We start from the raw sequence: 23,784 nt of genomic DNA, 5'->3' as shown, positions 1-23,784 counted from the left end.
CCAGTCTGTTTAATGGAATCTTGTACATCTTATATCCTAATTATTGATGATAACGGCGTCCAGGGACCATTTCTTAATAGAAGCCTCATTCCAGTGACCAAAGAAAAGAAAGAGAACACTCAATGATGTCTTTGTACTAGAACAAGAAAACTGAATACTGTCTTAGGGTTTCTGTGAAGAGACACCATGATCATGGTAACTCTTACAAAGGAAAACATTTAATCAGGTGCTAAGAGTTCAGAGGTTTAGTCCATTATCTTCATGGTGGGGAAGTAGGGTAGTGTACAGGCAGACATGGTGCTGAATAAGGAGCTAAGAGTCCTACATCTTGACTCACAGACAGCAGAGAGAGACAAAGACAGAGACAGAGACAACAGACAGACCCAGGCTTGGCTTGAGCATCTGAAACCTCAAAGCCCACCCTCAGCAACACACTTCCCCCAACAAGCCACACCTACTCCAACAAAGCCACACCTCCTAATAATGCCACTCCCTATAGGGGCTGTTTTCTTTCAAACCACCACAAATGCTAAACTGGCAGAAAATGGGTTAGGATATCGCATCAGCCCTTGAGCCCCTTAGGAAAATGAATGGGATGAACAAGGCATAATATAACAGGGAGATGGGAACAGCAGAATGGAATCAGAGTTAGGGTGCTCACCTGAGCCCAGCCAGGAATGGGGGACTTGGAAGGAGAACCCTGTGGTGTCTTGATGATAAGAGACCAGCTTCTCCATAGCCCCAGGAAGCAGAATTTGGCAGGCGTTCCGTCCCACATACCCACTGTGGCCAGTGGTGCAGATGAAAACTACCTTCAGGGACTCCTCTATCCCAGCCCAGTATAGTTCTTATACCTTAACCCCTCAGTGATGCCTAAATGGTTACCATGAAAGCTTTGGGAGGGCAGCATCCCAGAATCACCTTAGTGGGAATCCAAGTTTAAGTCAATAACTACATCAAAGGGTTTAATCAACATGCAAGTACCCAGTTAACCACAAAAGCAAGTGACCCACATCTGAGACCTTGTGGGCCTGGGGAATGGAGAGAGAGAGAGAGAGAGAGAGAGAGAGAGAGAGAGAGAGAGACAGCATGTGGGTACCTGTCTGTCTGTCCATCTCTCCCTTGATGGACAGAAGGCTGAGTCTCTGAAGTGAGAATGCTTCAGTGAAGCCCCCAGGTTTCCCGCTCTGCCCCGCAGCCTGCTGTTGGCTCTCATCCAGGGCTGGACTTGGGCACACAGTGCTTGCCCGCTTGTTGGTCTTGCACAAATGGATATGAACCTCTCTACTTTCTGTGACTGAGGGACTTTTCGTCAAGAGCCAATAAAAAAGTGTGATTTAATAATCACAAGTTGGGTGTTTCCATGCCCTCTGCTGGCATTGTGGTTGGGCACTGGGAGGGAGGAGATAAATAGTGCCAACTCCAGCTAAAGTATGGTCAGAGGTGGTACACTGGTGAGAAATTTGCCTGTACTGTCTGTGCCATCACTTTGAGGACAATGTTAGAGATGAAAGAAACTAGCAACTTTATCACTAGACACCACGTTCTTCTGCTACCCCAATTATCAATAACAAATATCTCTTTTTTTTTTACTCTGCCATGTATTTAATAGATTGCTGCAGACATTGAATCAAAATCATTTTCTTTATTTTCCAGCATCCCAGCTATTGCAATATTGGCACGTTGAGGACAAATGAGATGAGGATTTGGGGCTAAATCTTTGAGAGGGGAAATAAGGACATCCTAGATGATTATTTACTACATTCATGCAGTCACAAATGCCTAGTGAATGCGGGTTTCACACTGAGGCCCCTGGCTTAATGCATCAGGCATTAAATGCACGAACATTTCTTTAGTGCTGCCTAGCTGAAGTTTATCTCGGTCATTCAGCCATTGCCTAGCAACTTGAGAAGGCTATCAATGGGCTCTTTGTCCCCTGTCTTGGCAAAAACAGTCCCTCGCAGACCTCCTTATCAGCATTGGAAAATTTATCAGGAAGAAGTGCTTCCATTGAGCAAAACTGCCTTCAAATAGAAACCCACCCTCTTCCCATTTGCCCCCTCTTCCAAATATTTAAGGAATCGGCTAAAGAAACAACTGATTTTGAAGATTTTATTTGTTCCTTGGTGGATATCCCAAAGAAATCATCTTATGGTATCTCATTATTTTTCTATTTCTCTTTAGTACGGGGTAACAGCTTCCAGCACCCAAAAGTTTGCCTTTCTGATCCAGAAAGACAAAAGTGCCCACACACATGTGAACTATGTGTTGGCTTCTTCCTGTTCTAGCTTCTTCTATCCTTCTGCCCCCCCCCCCCCCCATTCAGGACAAGTGTTTTCCCACTCCTCACACTTCCTCTCTGCAATCACCCCACAGGCACACCGAGACATCACCTCTGTGAATCGAGGCATACTGGCCCTCAGGGCCAACCATTATTCTCCATGTGTGTTAGGTCTCAGACAGGACAGTCGGGCTTTCTCGCTCTCCCAGCTGGCAGAATGAGTTGTCCGGGGTAGGGTCAGGAAAACAGAAGAACTTTCCATCTGTCTCTCCTCCACCAGTCTCTAGAATTCTTCCTCCCCTGCGCTGGGTTTTGTTCAGTGCCTTCTCATCCTTCTCATTTTCACCCCCTTCATCTCAACTCGTCACCCAACTTTTTGTCTTCAAGACTCATGTCTTCCCACGTTCATCCACTCTCCCATAAAGCATGAATTCATCATTGCCACCCCTCATTGGGTCTCTGCAAGCGTGGTGTGGTGCAGGGGTGGGATCTCTCTCTCATTGTGTCTCATTGGGTCTCTGCAAGCATGGTGTGGTGCAGGGGTGGGGTCTCTCTCTCATTGGGTCTCATTGGGTCTCTGCAAGCATGGTGTGGTGCAGGGGTGGGATCTCTCTCTCATTGGGTCTCATTGGGTCTCATTGGGTCTCATTGGGTCTCTGCAAGCATGGTGTGGTGCAGGGGTGAGGTCTCTCTCTCCACCTTATGGTGCTCTTAGCTATTCTCTATGAGCGCATGGCTGGTCACACACTTCAACTGGTATTTCAAGTTCCTAAATTCCAGCTGTTCCCAACTTTGGCAATTCCTAGAAGATTTCTGCATGCTTCTTGGGACTCTGAGTCTTGTAGCTACTGTTCCCTGAGCCTAGAACCATTTTTCCTCCTCCCTTGGTCCAGGTCACTAGACAGAGTTGGGGTCGTGTCCCAGGGCTTTATCATCTGGAGTTAACTAGTTTTGGAGTTTATTATCTGGAGTTGACATTTTTTGTCTCACCAACAAGTCAGACTGGCTAGATTCCTAGAAGGCATATTATCTTAAGTTATTTTTCATCTTTGGCAAACAAGGAAACAAGAATATGTTTCAGAGGACTCTTTCAGACTGGGCAAATATGAAGGCAATAGAAATAAAGAAAGGAAGAGGTGCTATAGCAAGCTTACAACTCTTTCAACACCTTTTCAGCTTGGAACACGCCTCACTGCAGGGTTGTGTCCTTACGCAGCTCACAGCCTCAACCTGAGGCCAGGAAGCGATTCAAAGAAACACTTAGTCAAGATTTAATTGTGACTCTCATTGCCTAAAATTTTATAATTAGGTATTTACTTCTTGGACTCTCAAAATGTGTGCCTTCTTGCAATATTAATAATCCCTAGAGAAAGAAGATCCCCGCTATAATAGACTTATCATGCCCTTCCCTGAATATATAATGAAAGAAGAGATGGCAAGAGTCACAGAGAGTTTGAGGAGAGGTAACACTGGGGGATGAAGGGGCCTACTTTTCTGTGGGCTTGTCTCATACCTGATACTTGTCTCAAAGTAGATTAGGTATTAATATATGCAAAACAATAACTCTTTTACTGCATAGAATAAAATAAGAGAACTTGAATTTCAGAGATAAAACAGAAAATGGAATGTTTATAATTTGCATTCAATGGAAAAATTCCTTCATGATCCTAAAACTTAAGAAACCAAAGTTATTTGAAAAGCAAGTTTGGTTCTGCTGAAATAAGTTTCTATGACTGGAGACAGTCTCTGGAACAAAATGGTGGATAAAAATCATGTGAAACTAGTGTGTGTTTTGTTTGTTTTTCAATGGACTGCCTGGCTATTCCATGGTGCTTTCTACTTACTGGGAACGTAAACGGTGAAGCTGATCATGACAGATAGGTATGCCAGCCAGATGAGGGAAAAGGAATCAAGTACCAAGTGTAGGATCACTCAATTTTGATTGCTAATCTTCAGTCATCTTTTAGAACCAGCTTTGTTACCTACTAATCATGCTAACCTATAATATCCAAAGTCAATGTAATGGCCATTCTTGGTTGTCAGCCTGACTGCATCTGGAATTAATCTAAAACCCAAATGGCTGGGTACACTGTCAGGGTTTTTTGTTTGTTTTGTTTTGTTTTGTTTTGTTTGTTTGTTTCTTTCTGTTAAATCATTTAAAGTGAGAAGAGCCCACTTTAATCTGGGCCCCGCCTTCCGGCAGCATCCTTTATAAAGGACATGGAAGAAAACCCTTTGCCTACTTGCTCTCTCTTTCACCAGTGAGTTCATTCCTTCACTGGCATTAGAACCTACTTCTTTGAAATTCAGGAGTACACTGAGACATCCAGCTTGGTGGACTGAACAACTCCTGGATTCTTGGACTATCTGTTGGTACACAGCCATTGTTAGACTAGCTGTATCACAGCCTGTAAGTGTAATCCACTCTAATAAGCTCCATAAATATGCATATATATATTAGAGGTCACACATACACACACATATGAATGTATTATATCAGTTCTGTTCCCCTAGAGAACCATGCATATACTTTTGGCCTGAAACATATTCCATTCCATTATGGCTGAATTTAAGTGTAATGTGATTTGGCCAATAATTGATAAATTAAGACACCTTAAATGGCCAAGTCTTGTGCTTCAAACCCCACTCCACATTTAAAAAAAATATTAAGAAATCAGAACTAATTTTCAGGATGGTTATAAGGTTAACTGCGAAATTATTTGGGTTCTACTTCCTCAGGCTTCTTGTTGAGATTAGCCTGAATGGATCTGGGTCAAAATGCCGAGGGACATCTGAATCTATGAAGCAGGTGGTCCCTTACCACCATGGCTGTCAAACAGGAGCCTTGGCTTACAGTGAGGATGGAAAATCTGAATTCCAGTTGAGGGAAAGCCCCAGGCAGGTTACCCTTGATAGTTCTTTCTTCAGACGCAAAGCAAAGCTTATATTTGCAACCTACTCCCAAGTTCACTGCTGCTTGGAATGCCTTGCAGTTCTGTATGGTATAGGTATTGGATTAAAAAAAAATCACCTGAGACACCATGGCTCTTCATAGTCAGAGAGTGTGGAATTCGCAAGTGTGTCTCAGCTTTCCAAAAGACCTTGAAAAGTAAGATGTGTGTATGAACACAGGAAAGAACAGCAGGTCCGTGTTTTATTTATTTATCCTGTGGGGGGCATTTAGCCGCCACTCATCAGCTTATATCCAGAATTGTTTTTCTCTGGAATCAAAGTCTATTGCTAACCTGAGTGAAGACAATGGGATTGTGCCTCTTGGCTGGCCTTTGCCAAGCTAAGAACTTTGCTGGGGGATGGACATGGAGACAGGAAAAAGCAGAGATTTATCATTTTATAGTAATGGCTTTATACCAGCTGGTGACATATTTGAGGTCCTCTACAATGCCTTCCATATGAGGTTCAGGGCACCATAAATGTGGTATGGCCTACCCAGCATCCTCCAGGCAGGGCCGCTGTGAACTTTCTGGAATCCTGGATTGAGCATGTCCTCGCGTGTTCGCCATCACTTGTTCGGACGCCAGCAGTCACTAGTGTAGCCATGGTCAGAAGTCTTCCCTCTGCAGGTGAAGGGTCTGAGAATCTGATGTAGCGAAGAGATCCCTGTTGGATTTTAATACAAACTTACAGAACCCTCTTTCGCCTCCATTAATGCCTGGCTTTATTTTCATTCCTGCAGACCCAGCTTCCTGTAGAAACTAGTTCATTGGGTCATGACTGACATAAGGTTTCTTTATTTCCCAAACAAAAACTTAAATAGCTCCATACGATGTCAAAGCAGCGACTCAGACAATAGCACATACATGGCATTGGCTGGGATAGTCTGCCTCTATCTGTGCAGATGGAAACAAATTTTTTTTAGGAATGAAATTGGTGATGCATATGAGCACATCAGCGTATCCCGCACAATACATCATTGAAGCACTTTAGGATTGTGTTTCCTTGTTTACCCTACCCTGTCCCCAGTAGGGCTGCCTTCATGTAAAAGAATTTAATCATTTTGTGCTTTGTCTGGTCGTTGTACCCTGTGTTCATTTCTCTGTAAAAGCAAAGAATGGGTATGTGTGTGTGTGGGGGGGGGGGGGGGGGTGGCGGATAAATAGGAAATCAATAGTCTTTTTTTTTTTTTTGATAAATTTTGCCTTCAACAGACAAAGCCCTCGGGCTTCCCGATGCTCCCTCCTATTAAAGAAGAAAAATCAATTCAGTGAAAGTATTTTCTCCTTGGCAGCATAGGAGGGAATTCTGGGTATTTGTTAACATTTGAATGACTCTGTGTATTGTAAGTGTGTTTTAAGCCAGGTATCATCTCTGTCCAGTGCTCTCTGCGCAGTTGCGCTTGCGCCGTTCTTGAACCCCATTACGTATTAGCGTCCTTGGATGCCCGCGCTGCACCCTCCTCAGCCCTGCCCCGTGTGTGTTTCAGGTGTGCACTGTGACAGCGTGTGCGCCGAGGGACGCTGGGGTCCTAACTGCTCACTGCCCTGCCATTGTAAAAATGGGGCTTCTTGTTCTCCTGACGACGGCATCTGTGAGTGCGCACCCGGATTCCGAGGCACCTCTTGTCAGAGAAGTAAGTGTGTCCTAGGGGGATGGTCTCTGTGCCCCTCTTCCTGGGAACTGCGTGTAGATCGGTCTCTATTCTACCGTTTAGTTTCTAGTGATGTTTTGTGGCCTTCTAGGACAGCAGTCCTTGAAGAACTGTCACTATCTTCAAATGACACTTGCCCAAGTACTTTATTCTTTTCAACCTCTAGGAGGAACTTAACAGATGGGGGCGTTAACCCTTTCTTCCCAATGATGATTTCATTACCTCGTGGGCCTCATCATCAGGGCACGATTCTCATGTCTTCCTCAGAGGGTGCAAATGGTGTTCCAGAAATCCACTGACCTGTAAATATTTTATTCAGCAATTTGGCGTCAGCCTCACCTCAATTACCAGAAGTTAACATCAGCCAAACCTCGAGGCAATCTCACATCTCACTAGAAAGCTGAAAGTCAGTGCTGGGGAGAAAGCAGACTTCAAAGTTAAAAATGGGGGCTGTTGATGCTGCTTTGTAGAAGCCTCGAATTAAGAAAAGGTCTGTGAGATTTTACCAAATCTTTCGGTAAACGTAATAAGAAAAGTTATTACACACACAGTTGTAATTTCTCAGATCAATTTCTTTTGTTATTAAGAGTTCAATGCAGTCATTCTGTATTTAAATTCAAATATAGTATTGGAAGCATCCAAATACACAGCATTTTGTATACTTGTTCTCTCTAACCACAACCATCAACATTTTTGGAAGGAGAAAGGTCTTTGAATTTTGAGCAGCATTTTATTTTATTTTATTTTATTTGCCAGTCACGGTTCTTAAATAATAAAGGACCAACAAATGGCTTGGAATACTTAATTTGGGCATTGATATTTGAGCTTTTTTCTTCATTTCCTTATTCATTTAACAAATGTCTATGAATCTCTGGTCTAGGCCTGGCCTTGAGCCGACCACAGGAGGACAGTGAGGTCTATCCGTGACATTCCCTCATGCCAGTGAAATTCGGAGATTAGTGGCTTCCTTCTTTGTTAAAAGCTGACCTACTTGTTCCACACCTCATTATCATTTTTTTTTAAAGTTTTCTTATTTCTCCATTCTAACTAGGCCTCTGAGTGGAACAGGAGATAGACCCAACTCAGAAAGGTAACTATGCATTTCCATTCTATTTGCAGTCTGCTCCCCGGGGTTTTACGGACATCGCTGTAGCCAGACATGCCCACAGTGTGTGCACAGCAGTGGGCCCTGCCACCACATCACAGGCCTGTGCGACTGCTTGCCTGGCTTCACGGGAGCCCTGTGCAACGAAGGTAAGCACCCAGGCACCCTGGAGAGCCGTGGGGAGGATCAAACTTCCTAAAGCTTGTCCTCAGACTTCCCCACGGCCACAGGTAGGTGCCACCACCAGCTCTGGGTAATTCTGAAAATGACCCGAGCATTGGAAACGCCTCCTTGGCGTGACACTCCCTTGGCTGTGTCTTATGATGTCACTGGAACCATCCACTCATGAAAAGTCAACGTGAGAAAGGATTTTGATTCCCTGAGGGAGAAACCACAAGTCAGAGTTCTACGAACACCCCGGTTTCTTTTTGAGATGTCAGAATCAGGCCTTTGGTTTCACGTGTTTGGAAAAGTGAGCCTATTTGCGATTAGCATGCATGATCTCTTAAGTGGAGGCAGGCCGGCAGCGGGCGGCTGGGTGTGACCCTGGAATTTGTCTCCCATTCTCAGGGTTCTGTGAAATGGGTTCCAACTCTAGCTGACTGAACTCCGTCTGTTCACAGTGTGTCCCAGTGGCAGATTTGGGAAAAACTGTGCGGGCATTTGCACCTGCACCAACAACGGCACCTGCAACCCCATCGACAGGTCCTGTCAGTGCTACCCAGGCTGGATCGGCAGTGACTGCTCTCAGCGTAAGTCTTGTTGGAGAACACCCAATCCATTTCCTGTGTCTTAGGATTGAATGGTGAGAGTTATATGGTCAGCAAAGAATATGTGACCTTGAGCATCTATTATAAGTACTATAGTTTTAAAATTAAGATATCGGTACAACGACCTATCAGAATCTACCAATAAATGATGTGGCTCTTTGGGAAGAGCCTAGATTTGTAAATTGTTTTTCTTATTCACTGCTCATTGACTCGCTATTCATTGATTTCTTTTTTATATATATACAAGGTTCTGTGGAGCCAAGGCCAGCCTCAGACTGACTATGTAGTCCAAATTGACCTTGAATTTTTGCTCTTTTTGCCTCCATATCCAGAATGCTGGGATTACAGTTGTGCACAGCCATATTTGGTCTTGTGTGGTACTGGGAAGTGAACCCAGGGCTTCAAGGATGCTAGGCAATCACTCTACCAACGAGGCCATATCTCTATTCCTGATATCTATAGATGAAAAAAAGTAGATGCATTTAGAGATCTTTTTATCATGTAGTCATCAGAAAATTTAATAGTGGAGCCATGAAGGAGTAGAATCAAAATGATATGGATCTTAGAAACTTTCTGGGATCCTGGGTAGACTGACTGCCTTAGTGCCCCTCACATCTTGTCCTGTGTCTTGGCTCCCCAGGTGCCTCTCATTCTGCTCTTCAGATGGGGGTAGTATGACCCTAAGAGGAATTCTGCTGATGGCTTTAGGCTCCCCGTGACATAAAAAGAGAACAGTGGCCATAAGCCAGACTTTGAAAGGCTCAGTTAGTCACCTTCACAAAGTGTTCAGGTTTTGACCAAGGACAGCATATGTCTGCCCTTCTACTCCCCATCACAGCCTGCATGGCCCATGACCAGCTCATACTGAAGCCAACACGCTGCACATATGATAGGTCAAGGAAGGACTCTGATACTACATGGGTTGCAGGCCATTGAATTCAGATTATAGGGCTATCAATCAGCAAATATTAATTGGTGAGGATATATTTCTGTCTGAATGATAGTTTTGTTTTCAACCATTCAGGCTCTCCCCTATTTCTGAGATAAGTAAGCCTTCAGTGAAGGGAATGTTTGTTGTTATAATTTCATAGTTTGTGTTTTAACCTTTTAGGGGGTGGAACTTCAGAAGCAATTGCCGTCTATTCAAATCTGTGCATGGAAGGCCTCTGATTCAGGATGGCCCAGGAGCAGATTGTGGACTAGGTCCTCAGAAATGAACATCCAGGGCTTGGGAAGGAAAACAAAAATGCAATGTCATTGCTGGGACACAGTTGGTGTAATTTGCTCCTTTAACACGTAGTCTTTATTTTGGAAGTTGGTCACTTCCTCATTTGGGGAGGAATGTTCTGGAAGGAACAAAAATGGGAACAGCACAGTGAATGGAGACAATAGCATGGCTTGTCCCCATAATCGCTCTGGAGGAAACTGATTTATTTGGCAAGCCTTGCTTCTCCTGGGGACCATTGGTTTCATTGATTCCCTATGGGCCCATCTTAATATTTCTTCTTGGCTGATTGCCAGCTAGTTTCAAAGGAGGAAAGTCCTTCACCATGCAAACAGAGACTTGGAGATCTAATGGGATGCATTTAAAGGGCCACATGGCCTTGGCAAAATGACTATCGGAAGCCTTGTCTCTATATTTACCTTTATGGATGGAAAACTTAAGTGATCTTTATTTCCAATCTCTGATCACAGCTGACATGGGAGTCAAACCTGCTGCAAGGGACCACTTAGAAAAATATGCTCTGGGCAGAAGACAGTTCATGAAGGTTTATTAAGCATCATTAGAAGTAGCCTGTTTGGGGCTGACGAGATTACTCTGTGGTTTAAAGCTCTCACTGCTGAATCATGAGGAGCAGAGTTTGAATCCAAGCACCCTGAAAACAAGCTGGGAGGGTTGTCCCATAAACACTTGTAACTCCATCCGCGGTGCCCTCTTCTGAGATCCATGTACACACAGGTGTGCATGCCCCCACACTCATTATACATACACTCACTCACACATATAAACACAGCTAAAGTAAATAAACACAAACATAAAAGAAATGGTTTTAGGGGAATTGGGTGGAGGAGAACAAAACTGAGCTTTTCTTTTTATAGAAACTGGTTGTGTGGGATAAAGAGGGTAATATGCAGCATCGAGGAGATTGGACATTTTAATTGTCTTCACACTGAGCCCTACAGTGGCCTTTAGAGTGAGGCCGAGCATATGTACCAAATAGCAACTACCACTATGAGCCTGTGTGACCTTGGATACGCTCCTGTTACCCAGGAATGAACCTAAGCTCTTCATCTTTAAAAATGTCTTCTTCGACAATCCATCCTAACACTCCTATGGACCATGAATTTCAGCTGTTATTTTTTTCCTCATTTTTGGGTCAAAATGGCACATATGCTTATGGGAAATACTTCAGATTCACTAATTTTCTTTATTGTTTTCAATTAGATAATAAGATCGAAATTATAAGTAGCCACCCTTTTAATATTTTCTTAAAGCTGTAGTAGAAATAGAATTGTTTGGGGGATTGAATTAATTATTTTGCCCATATTGGTGTGGCTTTTTTTTTTTTTTTTGATTTTCAAGACAGGGTTTCTCCGTAGCTTTTGGTTCCTGTCCTGGAACTAGCTCTTGTAGACCAGGCTGGTCTCGAACTCCCAGAGATCCGCCTGTCTCTGCCTCCCGAGTGCTGGGATTAAAGGCGTGCGCCACCATGGCCCGGCTTGGTGTGGCTTTCTAATAGCTCTTCCGGTGACAGTGGCCACTGATGATTTAGTTGTGTTGTCTTCTACTTCTTCCAGCCAGAAATTTCTATGAATAAACTGCTTCATACAGCTGGTGACCTTGGCACATAAAGTGAGATTCTAATGGCATCTCTGGAGCCTAGAGACCAGAACAGGGTCAGAAAATCAGAGCCCTGAGCCCATGACCTAGGAACCCCAAGGAAAATTAGATTCCTGAGCCCATGACCTAGGAGCCCTAAGGAAAATCAGAGCCCTGAGCCCATGACCTAGGAGCCCTAAGGAAAATCAGAGCCCTGAGCCCATGACCTAGGAACCCCAAGGAAAATCAGAGCCCTGAGCCCATGACCTAGGAGCCCCAAGGAAAATCAGAGCCCTGAGCCCATGACCTAGGAACCCCAAGGAAAATCAGAGCCCTGAGCCCATGACCTAGGAGCCCTAAGGAAAATCAGAGCCCTGAGCCCATGACCTAGGAGCCCTAAGGAAAATCAGAGCCCTGAGCCCATGACCTAGGAGCCCTAAGGAAAATCAGAGCCCTGAGCCCATGACCTAGGAGCCCTAAGGAAAATCAGAGCCCTGAGCCCATGACCTAGGAGCCCTAAGGAAAATCAGAGCCCTGAGCCCACGACCTAGGAGCCATAAGGATAATCCCTCCCCATCTGGTCCTAACTCAATGTCCCCTCCAGGGAGGCTGGGCTTTAGGAGGAGCCCCATCATTGTTGTCCTCATCACACCTTTCTCTTCCACAGCTCTTCCCTGCACTGCTTCTCTGCTAGCTGATAGTTTTGCTATCTTGCAAAATAGAAGTGTTCAGAGAGGAGTTCCAACTCCCATTTTTGTCTTTTGTTATTCCTTGGGTCTAGAACAGTGCTAGGTACACAGTCGGCGTCCAGTGTGATTTGTCTAACAATTGAATCTTTAAAGTAATTCTTGCTCCCTCAAGTCCTCTGAAGCTGAAAATGTGTGGATATGTCAGCGATGTTGGTAGCTATTGCCACCAACATTGTCTATCAACTAAAGTGTGAATAAATTGTCCATATTAATGTCATGAACCTAGCACATGGAAGAAGGTTGGGAGATGGTGGAATGTTCTGTTTGGTGTTGACCTGGAGACTCCAATTCATCTCTCCATACTTGATGTGATTTTCAGCCTGTCCGCCTGCCCACTGGGGTCCCAACTGCATCCACACCTGCAACTGCCACAATGGAGCTTTTTGCAGTGCCTATGACGGGGAATGCAAATGTACGCCTGGATGGACGGGGCTCTACTGCACTCAGAGTAAGCAAGGAGGACGTCACCGGGGGGGGGGGGGGGGACAACCAAAGAGGAAATGTCCTCCCTGTTTGCGTGTATCATGTTAGGTGAGTGAGGGCTCCTCCCACGTGTGTGATGCCTACTCAGTGACCTCCAGATAGCTCCCTTTCTCTGAGTGTCTAAGAACCCCCACGTGCCAGGTCCCCTTCAGCTAGCTTCTGTGAGCACAGAGAGGTGGAGCGAGTCATGAAAGTAATTCACTTCTAACGTGTATTGATGTCCTTTTTCTCTTCTTTTATCAGACTGTATTTCTGTACGTGAAGTGCTTTTATTTCTTCTGAATGTACAAATGTGAGGATCCATGATAGGGAATAGGAAGTAAGAAGAGACACACACCTCGTAGATTAGTGAACAGTGTGCCCACAGAGAAAATGAGGTTTACCTACAGGAATCAACCACTCCAAATGCCTGGCCCGCCTCCCATGGTGTCGGATTCAGTGTGTCTAGACCAGGACCTGTGAATCTGTGTTTCTGCCCATTGGTGACAATGTCAGCCCAGGATCATGTTTTCAAAGCCATCCCTCTAGTTCTTACTCCTAGCCCGTTCTCACACTGCCCTTTAGTTTCCCCGTGTGGTTTTTAGAATCAGATGCGATGTGCAAGCATCCCCCAGATGAACACATTGTGGAGAAATGCCCATGGCTTTCAGCTAAGTGAAGCAACAAGCCAGGAAGGCATTTGTTACGGCTATTATCAACAGTAACGTAACTTTAAATGACAGCCGTGTTGAGGGAAAAAAGAGGAGTTAGGAAATAGGTGATTCCTATTAAGTACTAGTTTGTAAGTGTGATAGAGAATAGTTGGAAGAAGACTTCTGGAAGTTTCTAGGAGGAGAGATGGCTATTGACCCAAGATTTGAAAGACAGAATTGGCAAGGGCAAATTTGAATGCTATTCTCTAAAGATTGTGTATCCATAAAGATGTTCAAACTCCTTAGGAAAAATCATAGAGCTCATTTATAATTCCAAAGGTAGGCATGACTTTAAGCAGAAGACCCTTTAAAGTGCACCGAGCACAACATAGAATTACCTGCATGGGTCTGGTCTGACCATAGTTCCGCCTGCCATTTGCCAGACTTGGGATACTCGAGGCTTAGTTCTTATCTGCAGCATAGGAAGGCCCACCTCTGGATTTTTAGGCCGTTAAAGATCAAATGGCAGAATGAACACAAAGGATTTGGCGCAGAGTAGGGTATCAAACAAATGTAGGATATGGGGGTATCATTATGAGCTGGCTTCTGCAATCTGTGTGCCAGTCCCACTCCTGAAAATACGAGCTTCCCTTAAATGGCAAAATAAAAGGCGTGCGCGGTATCTGGAAACAACTGAGGAATCTGCCTGTACTGAAGCCTTCAAGGTGCCTAAAGCAGTCTTAGAGAGTAGCTGCTGATGCATGTAAGCCAAGAGCGTGTGCCTGTGCGCGAGCATATATGTTCTGCCCCAGGCTTCTGGTGGTATAAATCTTAGAAGCTGTGTAGTAGCGTGAAGACCTAAAGGCCTTCACAAAGCACCTCTGAGACACAGCTGTCTTTCTTTAGGCATTCTGCCACATATATTTGATAATGGTAATAATATGATTTAAGTGACAAACAGACGCGGTGGACCGGACTAGTAGGAGAATTTGAGTTGTTTTTTGTTTGTTTGTTTGTTTTAACTTGTAAAAGCAACTCTAAAAGAGAACCAAATTACAAAGTACTCACTTCAGTCCGGGGAACTCAAATCCAGGATTCTAGAAACCGAGTGAAGAATAAAGGCAATAAATACCACATCCTTCCTGGGCTCCATGGAGCTTTGCAGGAAGACACCAGTGATGGTGACACGTCCAGCTAGAGAACTCTTCTGCGTCTGGCTTGTGGAGTGCAATCTCCTTGCAGGAGCCCAGACTTAAGAGTCCTAAACAGCCCTGTGACCGCTGAGGTGCATGGGAATGCCTTTACTCTTTAAGGTATTCCAAGTCCTTGTAGTTCAACCCTAAGTCAGCGCAGGCAGGAGCTTTGTTTCTCACAGGCACCCTTCTGACTTCCTCTGCCCTCCCTCCTCACACAGGATGCCCTCTGGGGTTTTACGGCAAGGACTGTGCACTGATTTGCCGGTGTCAGAATGGAGCGGACTGCGACCACATCTCAGGGCAGTGTACCTGCCGCACGGGATTCATGGGACGGCTCTGCGAGCAGAGTAAGTACCCTGTGTGGCCTCCCTGGGCACCTGGGTCACCTTTCTGGAGGGCCAGAGATGCAAAGGCAGCAGGGCCGCTGCTTCTTCCAGTTGTCTGGGCGATGGTTAGTTACCAGCACAGCCCACTTCCTCTTCTCAGTACCTCCCTGCTAGAATCCCTGCCGGCTGTCTTTCCTCCAGATTTTGAGTGACACCCAGCGCTCTGGGTGGAAGGGGAGAGTCTGTAAGAATGAAGGCAGGTTCAACTTTTCCATTATGTCTTTTCTGGCTTGTCCTCCTTCTTGTAGTTTTGGAAGATGATGGCTTGGAGCCTTAACGGAGATGTCTGGTCTTCCTTCATGGCAGTAGTGAATCCAGACTTACGTGGGAGGACGTTGGTTAGGGAGAAATGCTGGGGTCCAGGGCATGGGAATGAGTCCAGGCAAATGTTGCCACTCTTTTGACAGTGACTTTTACTCTTTCCACTATCAAATTTTCATCTGGATCTTAATCTTCAAGACGACACTCTGCCTTTGTATGTTTTCTCTTAGTCTCACCCAGGGAGAATATACGGTAGGAACCCCCGTCTTTGTTGTTTCAATTGCCACCTTCCCTCCCAAGATTACAAGAATATTAACCTCAAATGGAGTATGTAAGATAAACATACTATTCTTTTTTTCTGATATTTATTCAGTACTGAAGATGAAGCAAGAAAGGCCAAAGTTGTCTGCGGCCCACTCTCTGATGCTAAAGGCCCCAAGGCAGGGCAAAACGAGAGGTTACCACTGACCACTGAGTTTATTCTTGGGAAGGTGGCCCCCAAGATGACTCGGGGTAGAGAGGGAATGGCCTGCATTAGTGGGTAGAATCAACATTCCTCCTTTCCAGTCCAGCTTTATAGAACCAGCGCAGCTCAGAGGTCTCAGCCTTAAGTGCGGATGCATAGCATGTCTGTACAGAACCTCCCTCCTGCAAAAACAGCAAGAGCCTCCCAGAGCCTGTTCAAGACAAAGATGGCACAATGTCAGTCCTGTGTCACTGTTCCCGGTGGTCATAAAAGGGATACAGAGTCACAGTGAGTCACATGTGCAGCAATCCCTGTGTATAATGCTTTCTATGCCTGCTAAACCCAGGCCTAGAAATCAGCACAGGCTCTAAACCGACGTGCATGCAAATGCCAGGCAACCAGTTAATGTCTTCTTAAGGAAAACCTCTTCCGTGATTTCTCTGGATGTGGTATTACAGTGATTAAAGTGTCCGTGTTTTTGAAGCTTGCTCCCAGTGCTTAAAACCAGCAATCCTGGTTGCTAGACCTGGTAGTGATGACACATCTCCCCCTGCTGTTCATTTCGCAAACAACATCGGCGTCGAAGATGCTCAGATTTAGATTCCTTTCACCAGCACTCTTCTTTGAAATTAGAGCACAGCCTAAGAGTCCTACTGTGTTAGACTCCGAGTCTACACTGGGGCATTCTATATCAAGTGAAACACTTACCTAGACTATAACCTAAACTGCTCCTAATGAGAGCTAACCCAAGTGTCTTCAAGAGGAGCTCCAGAGTCTACATAAAATTATGTGTGCTCTCTAGGAATCATTTCTAGTGTACACTGTGGGTCCCATTCCCTCTGACCCACAGATCTGATTGTAGGAGTCACATCAATTTGCTTCTTATGTTTTCATCCGTTCCACCGGGGTCCCACAGACCCTCTCTATATATATCAGAGAAGTGGGCATTCAGCAGTTAAATGTGTTAGGAGCTGAGCCATAATGTTGACTGGCTCAGTCCTGAGCAGCAGGATTGTGAATCCCCATCATGGCTCAAGAACCACCATCTGGCTTCCCACACCTCGGGTGGCACAGGTCTCTCTAAGCCGAAACCTGTGGGTGGGGCTCAGCACCTGATACACAGAGCACACCAACGAAGACAGCTTTGGTCTGGATCCTCCGGACTTGGGAAATATAGTTTCATTTCCTTGGGAAGTTTGAGAAATATGGCTTCGTCTCCTTCCCAGAATGCCCCGCGGGAACATACGGCTATGGCTGTCGCCAGATTTGTGACTGTCTGAACAACTCCACCTGTGATCACATCACTGGCACCTGCTACTGTAGTCCAGGATGGAAAGGAGCACGCTGTGACCAAGGTAAAGCACTAGTAAATGACAAGGGCCGTCTCTCAGTGTGTGGCCACCGCGAACACCAGTATTGAGTACTCTCACTTGGGTTATCTTGGGTTAGCCTCATGGAAGCGTATGTGGCTTAGCTGGTTAGTTATGTGGTTGCTGGGTGGATGTTTTGCTTTTGCTGCCTTTGATAGATAAGGAAACCGGGTCAAAGTTACAGAAGGTAGTCAGTGGCCCCAAGGTCACGGAGTTAATGCTTAGAATGTCACAGCTTCGATGCCATGCTTTTCTTATTCTAAAATTCATGAACTTTTTAAATTTTATTTAGGCATAACTGACATATAAAACCATATATATTTAACCACGGTTTTCTGAATCAGGTGTTGTTACTAGGTGCTATCATGAGAAATCTTTCTGCTATTCAAAATAGCTTTTCAGAGGACAGTATCTCTAGCAGTAAGAGGCCCATTGCACTAGGGTTATACTGGAGCTGCGCTGGTTTAGAAGGTAAATCCCTCTTAAAAGTTCTAAAGATAAGCCAAGCGATAGGGCTGCACACCTTTAATCCCAGAACTTGGGAGGCAAAGACAGGGGAATTTCTGTGAGTTCAAGGACAGCCTGGTCTACAGAGTGAGTTCCAGGACAGGCTCCAAAGCTACAGAGAAACCTTGTCATAAAAAATAAATGTTAAAGATAAGTGAAAGTTTGAGTTAGACAAGTGGGCATTTAGGATTTGTTCCAGTGTAGGATCAGTACTAGATAATGCTTAAAGCAAAACAAAAGTTAGATAAATCATTATCCAAGCTTAATTGCCAGTCTGTGTTTAATATGAAATACACAAGTTGCTCCTATCCCTGCTCCTGAATCTCAGGGTTCAGACCCTGCCTCCTAGGGGCTTAGAGTCAAGAACAGAGGCACCAACAACATCTGAAAACGAAGAATGTCTGTTTTTCCCCTGCTCTGTTTCCAAATTAGTGTTTCATGGAGTGAAAACACCTAGGCATTAGACCAGTGGGAGTGTGTATGCTTTGTTTCACGTAGAGAGCAGACCTTTATAACACCCACCGTCATCCACACTCAGCCTGTTTCCACCCTCTCCTAGCTGGTGTCATCATCGTGGGCAACCTGAACAGCTTAAGCCGGACCAGCACGGCCCTTCCCGCTGATTCCTATCAGATCGGTGCCATCGCGGGCATCATCATCCTGGTCCTTGTTGTGCTCTTCCTGCTGGCACTGTTCATTATCTACAGACAGAAGCAGAAGAGGAAAGAGTCCAGCATGCCAGCGGTGACCTACACCCCTGCCATGAGGGTCATCAATGCGGATTATACCATTGCAGGTAGGACTGCAGTGCAGGGCGGCATGTCTTGCCTCGCAAAGTTAGGCTTCGCCTGCTTCTTTCAGAAATTTGGTGTTTGGCTGTGTGTCCATTGTGTCTGGCTATTTTCCGGGAGGTGACCACGTGTTCGGAAGAAGCCCATGTGCCTAGAGATGTGGTTTACATTTCACCTGTAGTAAAATTACCACTTTCAGTTTTGCCAGAGGCTTTTGGAAAAGATTTACTGTTTGAGTGTATGTGCGTGCATGTGTGCATGCATGTGTGTATGTGTGCGTGTATGCATGTGTGTATGCATGTGTGTATGCCTGTGTGTATGCATGTGTGTATGCATGTGTGCATGCATGTGTGTATGTGTGTGTGTGCATGTGTGTATGCATGTGTGTGTATGCATGTGTGTATGTGTGTGTGCATGCATGTGTGTATGTGTGTGTGTGCATGTGTGTATGCATGTGTGTGTGTATGCATGTGTGTATGTGTGTGTGTATGCATGTGTGCATGCATGTGTGTATGTGTGTGTGTATGCATGCCTGTGTTGCTTATGTGTATCCAGATAACTGTTGAAGTCAGAAGAAGCAGACAGATCCCCAGAGGAGCTGGAGTTACAGATGGTTGTGAGCCACCCAACATGGGTGCTTGGAATCTTGGCATTGAACCTGCGTCCTCTGGAAGAGCAACAAGCACCCTGAATCACTTAGCCACCTTCCACCCCTTCTGTGAGGATTTTTAAATTGGGGTAGATGAATGGTTGCTTTATATTTAAGCAGTTTCCTTTGTGGATAGAATCTGCTGAACAGCCAATCCCAACTCTGTCCTATACGAGTGGGGAGGAGGAAAGGAGAGACGGCGCATTTTCCGGTGTGTGTGCTTCTGCCGCATCCTCCGTCTCTGCACCTGCATGTAGCAGTAACTGTTGAGAGCCTAGTCATACAGGAGACAAGCCTGCGGTATGAGCGAGAACCAAGGCGCTCCATTATAAACACCTGTTCTGAATCCAATCAACCTTCGAAAGCAGTAAACTCTTAAATTGAAGAAACTGACAATCTTACTCGGTCTTGAACAATTACTGAAGGACCCTGGCGATATGCTTATAAATATTATAATTCTGGCAGAATATGCAAAATAGGAAATTTATGTAAAGAGTATATTTTCCGTGCAGAAGTACTGTGTCAAGAAATCAAGTGTTTTTAAAGAAGAAAGTGGGTACAGCTGTGTTGTTGCAAGGGCTGCTGTCTCTGTTCTTCCCAAACTAAGGTCCCAAAGCTAAGAACGGTCTTCCGGTCTTCTGCCAATGCCTTCACAATTTCCAAAGAGGCAATAGTGGGCATCTGCTCTTCCAGGGGCTTTGAGGAGTAGGCTGGGCAGGAGAGGGAAACATCTGTACTGTCATTTTCAATTAACCCTTTCCTCTCTTTTTGCAGAAACCCTGCCTCACAGCAATGGTGGAAATGCCAACAGCCACTACTTCACCAACCCCAGCTACCACACACTCAGCCAGTGTGCCTCATCCCCCCATGTCAATAACAGGGACAGGTTGACCATTGCCAAGGTGAGGGGAAAAATGCCCCAAGAATCAGAAAGTGGGGAGGGGAGAGAGATAAAGAACACACATTCACGAGGTCTTCAGCTCGCCCCTGCCGCCCTAGTTATTTTGTGCACCGTGCACACCTGATTCTCCTAACTACCCTCTAAGTGTGTCTTAGCATCTCCAGGGAACTCAACAGGGCCTAAGTAATAATGGCTTCCAGCCTCCTCCACTGTTGCTGTGGGCATTAAGGTCTCGTCGCCGACAGGCCTCACTGTGTTCCTAATTTTACCTGAGATTAAAAACAATGTTTAATCATGATGATGCTAATAAAAGCATAAAGACTTATTGTGAAATCACTACATCAATCCTTTCCGACCACCTGTATTTCTGCAATCTCCCAGGATGCTCTGAGTTCCAAACTCTCCTTCCCACTGTCTCCAGGCTCCATCTTCTGGCTCATCACTGTCCAGCTCTCTATAAGGGAAAGAAGGAACAGAACAAAAGAGGGGGGACATTAATCCACTGCCATTATTGACACTGCTGGGTTTTCACGGTGGCGTCAGAGAGTTAAATAGAACCTCGTGTTGCCCAGATGCCATGCTCATCGTCCCATCCCATCTCGTACGGCTTCTCAGGCACATGCGCATGTTTAGCAGAATGGCCAAGGCGCTGGCGACCCACAGCATGGAGACTGTGATAGAACTCAGACCCACAATACTTTTCTTTAGAATTCTTCGTTTATAGCTCAAACAAAGTCTAATTGGTAAAAAGTGACAATGTGAAATGAAGCCCTTCAGGTCATGAGTACTGAGAGATGTCCACTCAGCCAGGAATGAGCCCCCTCACCTCTTTCTCCCCTCCCCTCCCTTGAGGGAAGGGCCTTGCCATTAACCCCTGAAACTGCTTTCCCCCAGTGTGGTCTCCTCTTAAATCGTGTTTTTCTTTTCATAGTCGAAAAACAACCAGCTCTTTGTGAATCTTAAAAACGAGAATCCGAGGAAGAGAGGTGCCTTGGTGGACTGCACGGGGACCTTACCAGCCGACTGGAAGCAAGGCGGCTACGTCAATGAGCTTGGTGAGGCCCACAAGCGCATGCGCATTCTCGACAGTCTAAGCACTCATCCTGCTGGGTGCGCGCTATAGCCACCCACCAGAAACATGCCTAAATAACGGAATTAGGTCTAACTCGTCTATAGGGCTTACTACTAGCCTTAATGTCTTATTTGTTCAATGATCACTTTCTGAGTTATTACGTTGCTCCAGAATTGAGAGACAAACATCTCTGCCCACTAGAAACTTCATCCAGAGGTAGTTCTCAGCTCCATGTGACAGTTAATGAGCCATAAAAAGCTGGGGTGATTTTCACAAGGCCCAGGAACATGTTTTGAAAACCTGTTAGAACTGGCCTTTGAACCCTGTCAGCTTTTACCATGATGTAGGCTCCCTTGGTAAAAATAAATAAATAAATAAATAAAAATAAAAATAAAAAAATAAAAAAAAATGACAGCGTGTTCCCTCTTACTACTGAACGCCACCTTCAACATCTCTCCCCTTTTTCAGGTGTGGAAACAATCATGAGATTAGTGGTCCATAAGCTTTTTGCAATCAGGATGGATTTATATTCTTACACATTTATTTGAATACCCCAAAGGGCCCCTTGCTGTTGTAGGCTATGGCTACTTGATAGTTACCATATTGCAAATTAAAAATTGAGAAACTTAAAAAATAGTTATTTTAGCTAATTGGCAATAATAATCTCATTTCAATCCACTAAGAGCATATTACAAAACTGCGTTCTCCTTCCCCCTTCCCATGAGGGTTAATGCGAAGACTGGCTCTGCCTCGTAGTTTTATTTCCTGTCTGGCTTTCGAGCAAATGGCCAAATTCTCACATCTGCTCTGTAGCCAGTCATTTGTGGAGCGCACCCTGTACAGCCTCGGGGAAACCCCTCCACACACCCGAAAGAGAGCTAAAATGACAGGCAAGTAATACCATTTTACTAGGAAATTGTTTTAATTTTGAGGACCTCCTGATCGCGAATTGTGGGTGCCAGCTTCTGGGGTACACTGCCCAGCACATGGTGCAGTTTGCTCGTTAGTTGGGGGAAGATTGGTAATCCAGGAAGGGGCATGTGTGCACCCCCTTTGTATTGGCTTCATTCTGCTGCTGCGATGACAAACCTTTAGCCAAAAGCCATTCAGAGGAGGAAAGGGTTTCTTTCAGCTCACACTTCCAGGGTACAATCCATCATAGGAGTCAGAGCAGGAACCTGATGCAGAAGCCATGGAAGAATGCTCCCCTACCCTCGCTCTCCCTCCATTCCCCTCTTCCTTCCCCCTTTCTGCTTTTAACTAAGTCCTTAACATTGCTTTGAAAGATTAAAAAAAAAACATCCTGAAGGGCTGATGCTGATGGTGTTTTGACAACTTAAGTGTTACAGTAATTGAAACTCCATTCATGTAGATGGTGCTTCAAAGTCTGCAAGGCGTGTGTGTGTGTGTGTGTGTGTGTGTGTGTGTGTGTGTGTTCTATTTCACTTAATGGTGAGAATAGCTATGTAAGGCTGGAGTGCAGGTTTTGAGGAAGAGAAGACTGACGCTTGGAGCTAAGCCCTAAAGTTATGTGGCTAGGGAGTGAGAGGAGCTAAGTGCCTTTTCCTCTCTCCCAATGGCTCCAGTGGGACCCTTGTCTCCCGTTCAGCACCAGAATGGCAATGTAGCATTTACACGAGGTGGCAAAAAAAAAAAAAAAATCAGACCAGAGGGGACTTTGTGTCTTCTCAGGAATTTGGGTGCTATGGATTGGTGATTACAGTCTGATGCTCTGTCAAAGGTGCTTACGGCTTCATTGGTTTCAGTGTTTGCTGAAATGTTCACCGCCAACAGATTTCATTTTTCCCAGGGTGAGCAGAGCAATTTATTCCAAACCAACAGCCACCTCCATGAAGTTCAGATATTTGAAAACAAAACAACTACTTGTTTTGTCTAGGGTAGACTCCTCTACAGATGCCCACCCTCAAGAAACCTGACAAAGTCAACAATCTCAAATAAAAGTTAATAAAAATGGTCAGGTTCTAGCATTGACTGATAAAGTGTTAAAGTCAACGCACTTAGAACGCAGATGATGCTACAGCTGAATCCTAGTTACTGAGAAAACTGTGTGAAAAAACCATCAGAGCCTTGAGGAGCTGGTAGAGAGTGACCTCTCGGGTTTAGCCTCGACTACATCCTTCGCATTATTCAGCCTTGGTTCAGGTTGCTGTTTCCTCTCTGCTTGTCTCTCTGTTCCTATATACATTCCTCTACCTTTCCCCAAACCCTGCAAACAAGCAGGTGAAGGATGAGACGTGTGCATCCATGCCTACTGCCCACGGGGGTCCAGGCCCTGGCATGATTGATGGGGTGCAGAGATTTCAGAGCAGAGCCACGGTGACTCACGCTGGAGCAATCACCTGCCGTGATGTGAGATGGGGGCTTGTTTCCTTTTCCTTTCTGTCCTCACGGGCTGGGTTTCCCTTCTCCCTCACAGGCACTTTCGGACTGGAGAGAAGTTACATGGGAAAGTCTTTAAAAGGTACGGTGTAGATTTGAAGATGTAGCTCAGAGAATGAAACAATTTTTAAAACAAGCTAACGTGGAATTAACTAAGATGGCCTGGAATTTTCAATGTGACAGTCACTGTAATAAGGCACCAACGTGTTTGGTGGATATGGAGAGACTGATGATAAGCAGATCTATTTGAGAAGGCAAACGTTTCAGTTTTTGGAGGGAATATCCCTATTTTCTTGAAATGAAACAATGTCTTGGGAGAGACAAATGTGGATTGGGAA

At 45.1% G+C, this 23,784-nt stretch overlaps 1 protein-coding gene across 1 annotated transcript in view; it reads left to right on the top strand.

Annotated features, from left to right (window-relative positions):
- LOC121443641 (multiple epidermal growth factor-like domains protein 10) overlaps positions 1–23,784 on the top strand; it is a 152,435-nt gene that overhangs the window by 122,841 nt on the left and 5,810 nt on the right. Inside the window, exons 14-23 of the mRNA XM_041645466.1 lie at positions 6,723–6,869; positions 8,007–8,141; positions 8,616–8,744; positions 12,652–12,780; positions 14,862–14,990; positions 16,983–17,111; positions 18,193–18,429; positions 19,848–19,975; positions 20,906–21,029; positions 23,484–23,528. Of these exons, the coding sequence (XP_041501400.1) occupies positions 6,723–6,869; positions 8,007–8,141; positions 8,616–8,744; positions 12,652–12,780; positions 14,862–14,990; positions 16,983–17,111; positions 18,193–18,429; positions 19,848–19,975; positions 20,906–21,029; positions 23,484–23,528 (1,332 nt within the window). The remainder of the gene's footprint in view (positions 1–6,722; positions 6,870–8,006; positions 8,142–8,615; positions 8,745–12,651; positions 12,781–14,861; positions 14,991–16,982; positions 17,112–18,192; positions 18,430–19,847; positions 19,976–20,905; positions 21,030–23,483; positions 23,529–23,784) is intronic.

This window comes from Microtus oregoni, unplaced genomic scaffold (genome assembly GCF_018167655.1).
Source record: "Microtus oregoni isolate MIOR12 unplaced genomic scaffold, Mior012 000110F_ref0000174, whole genome shotgun sequence".
In the NCBI taxonomy this organism is placed as follows: Eukaryota; Metazoa; Chordata; class Mammalia; order Rodentia; family Cricetidae; genus Microtus; species Microtus oregoni.
The sequence above is the reverse complement of the archived record's forward strand: the minus strand, read 5'-3'. Positions and strand labels throughout refer to the sequence as shown.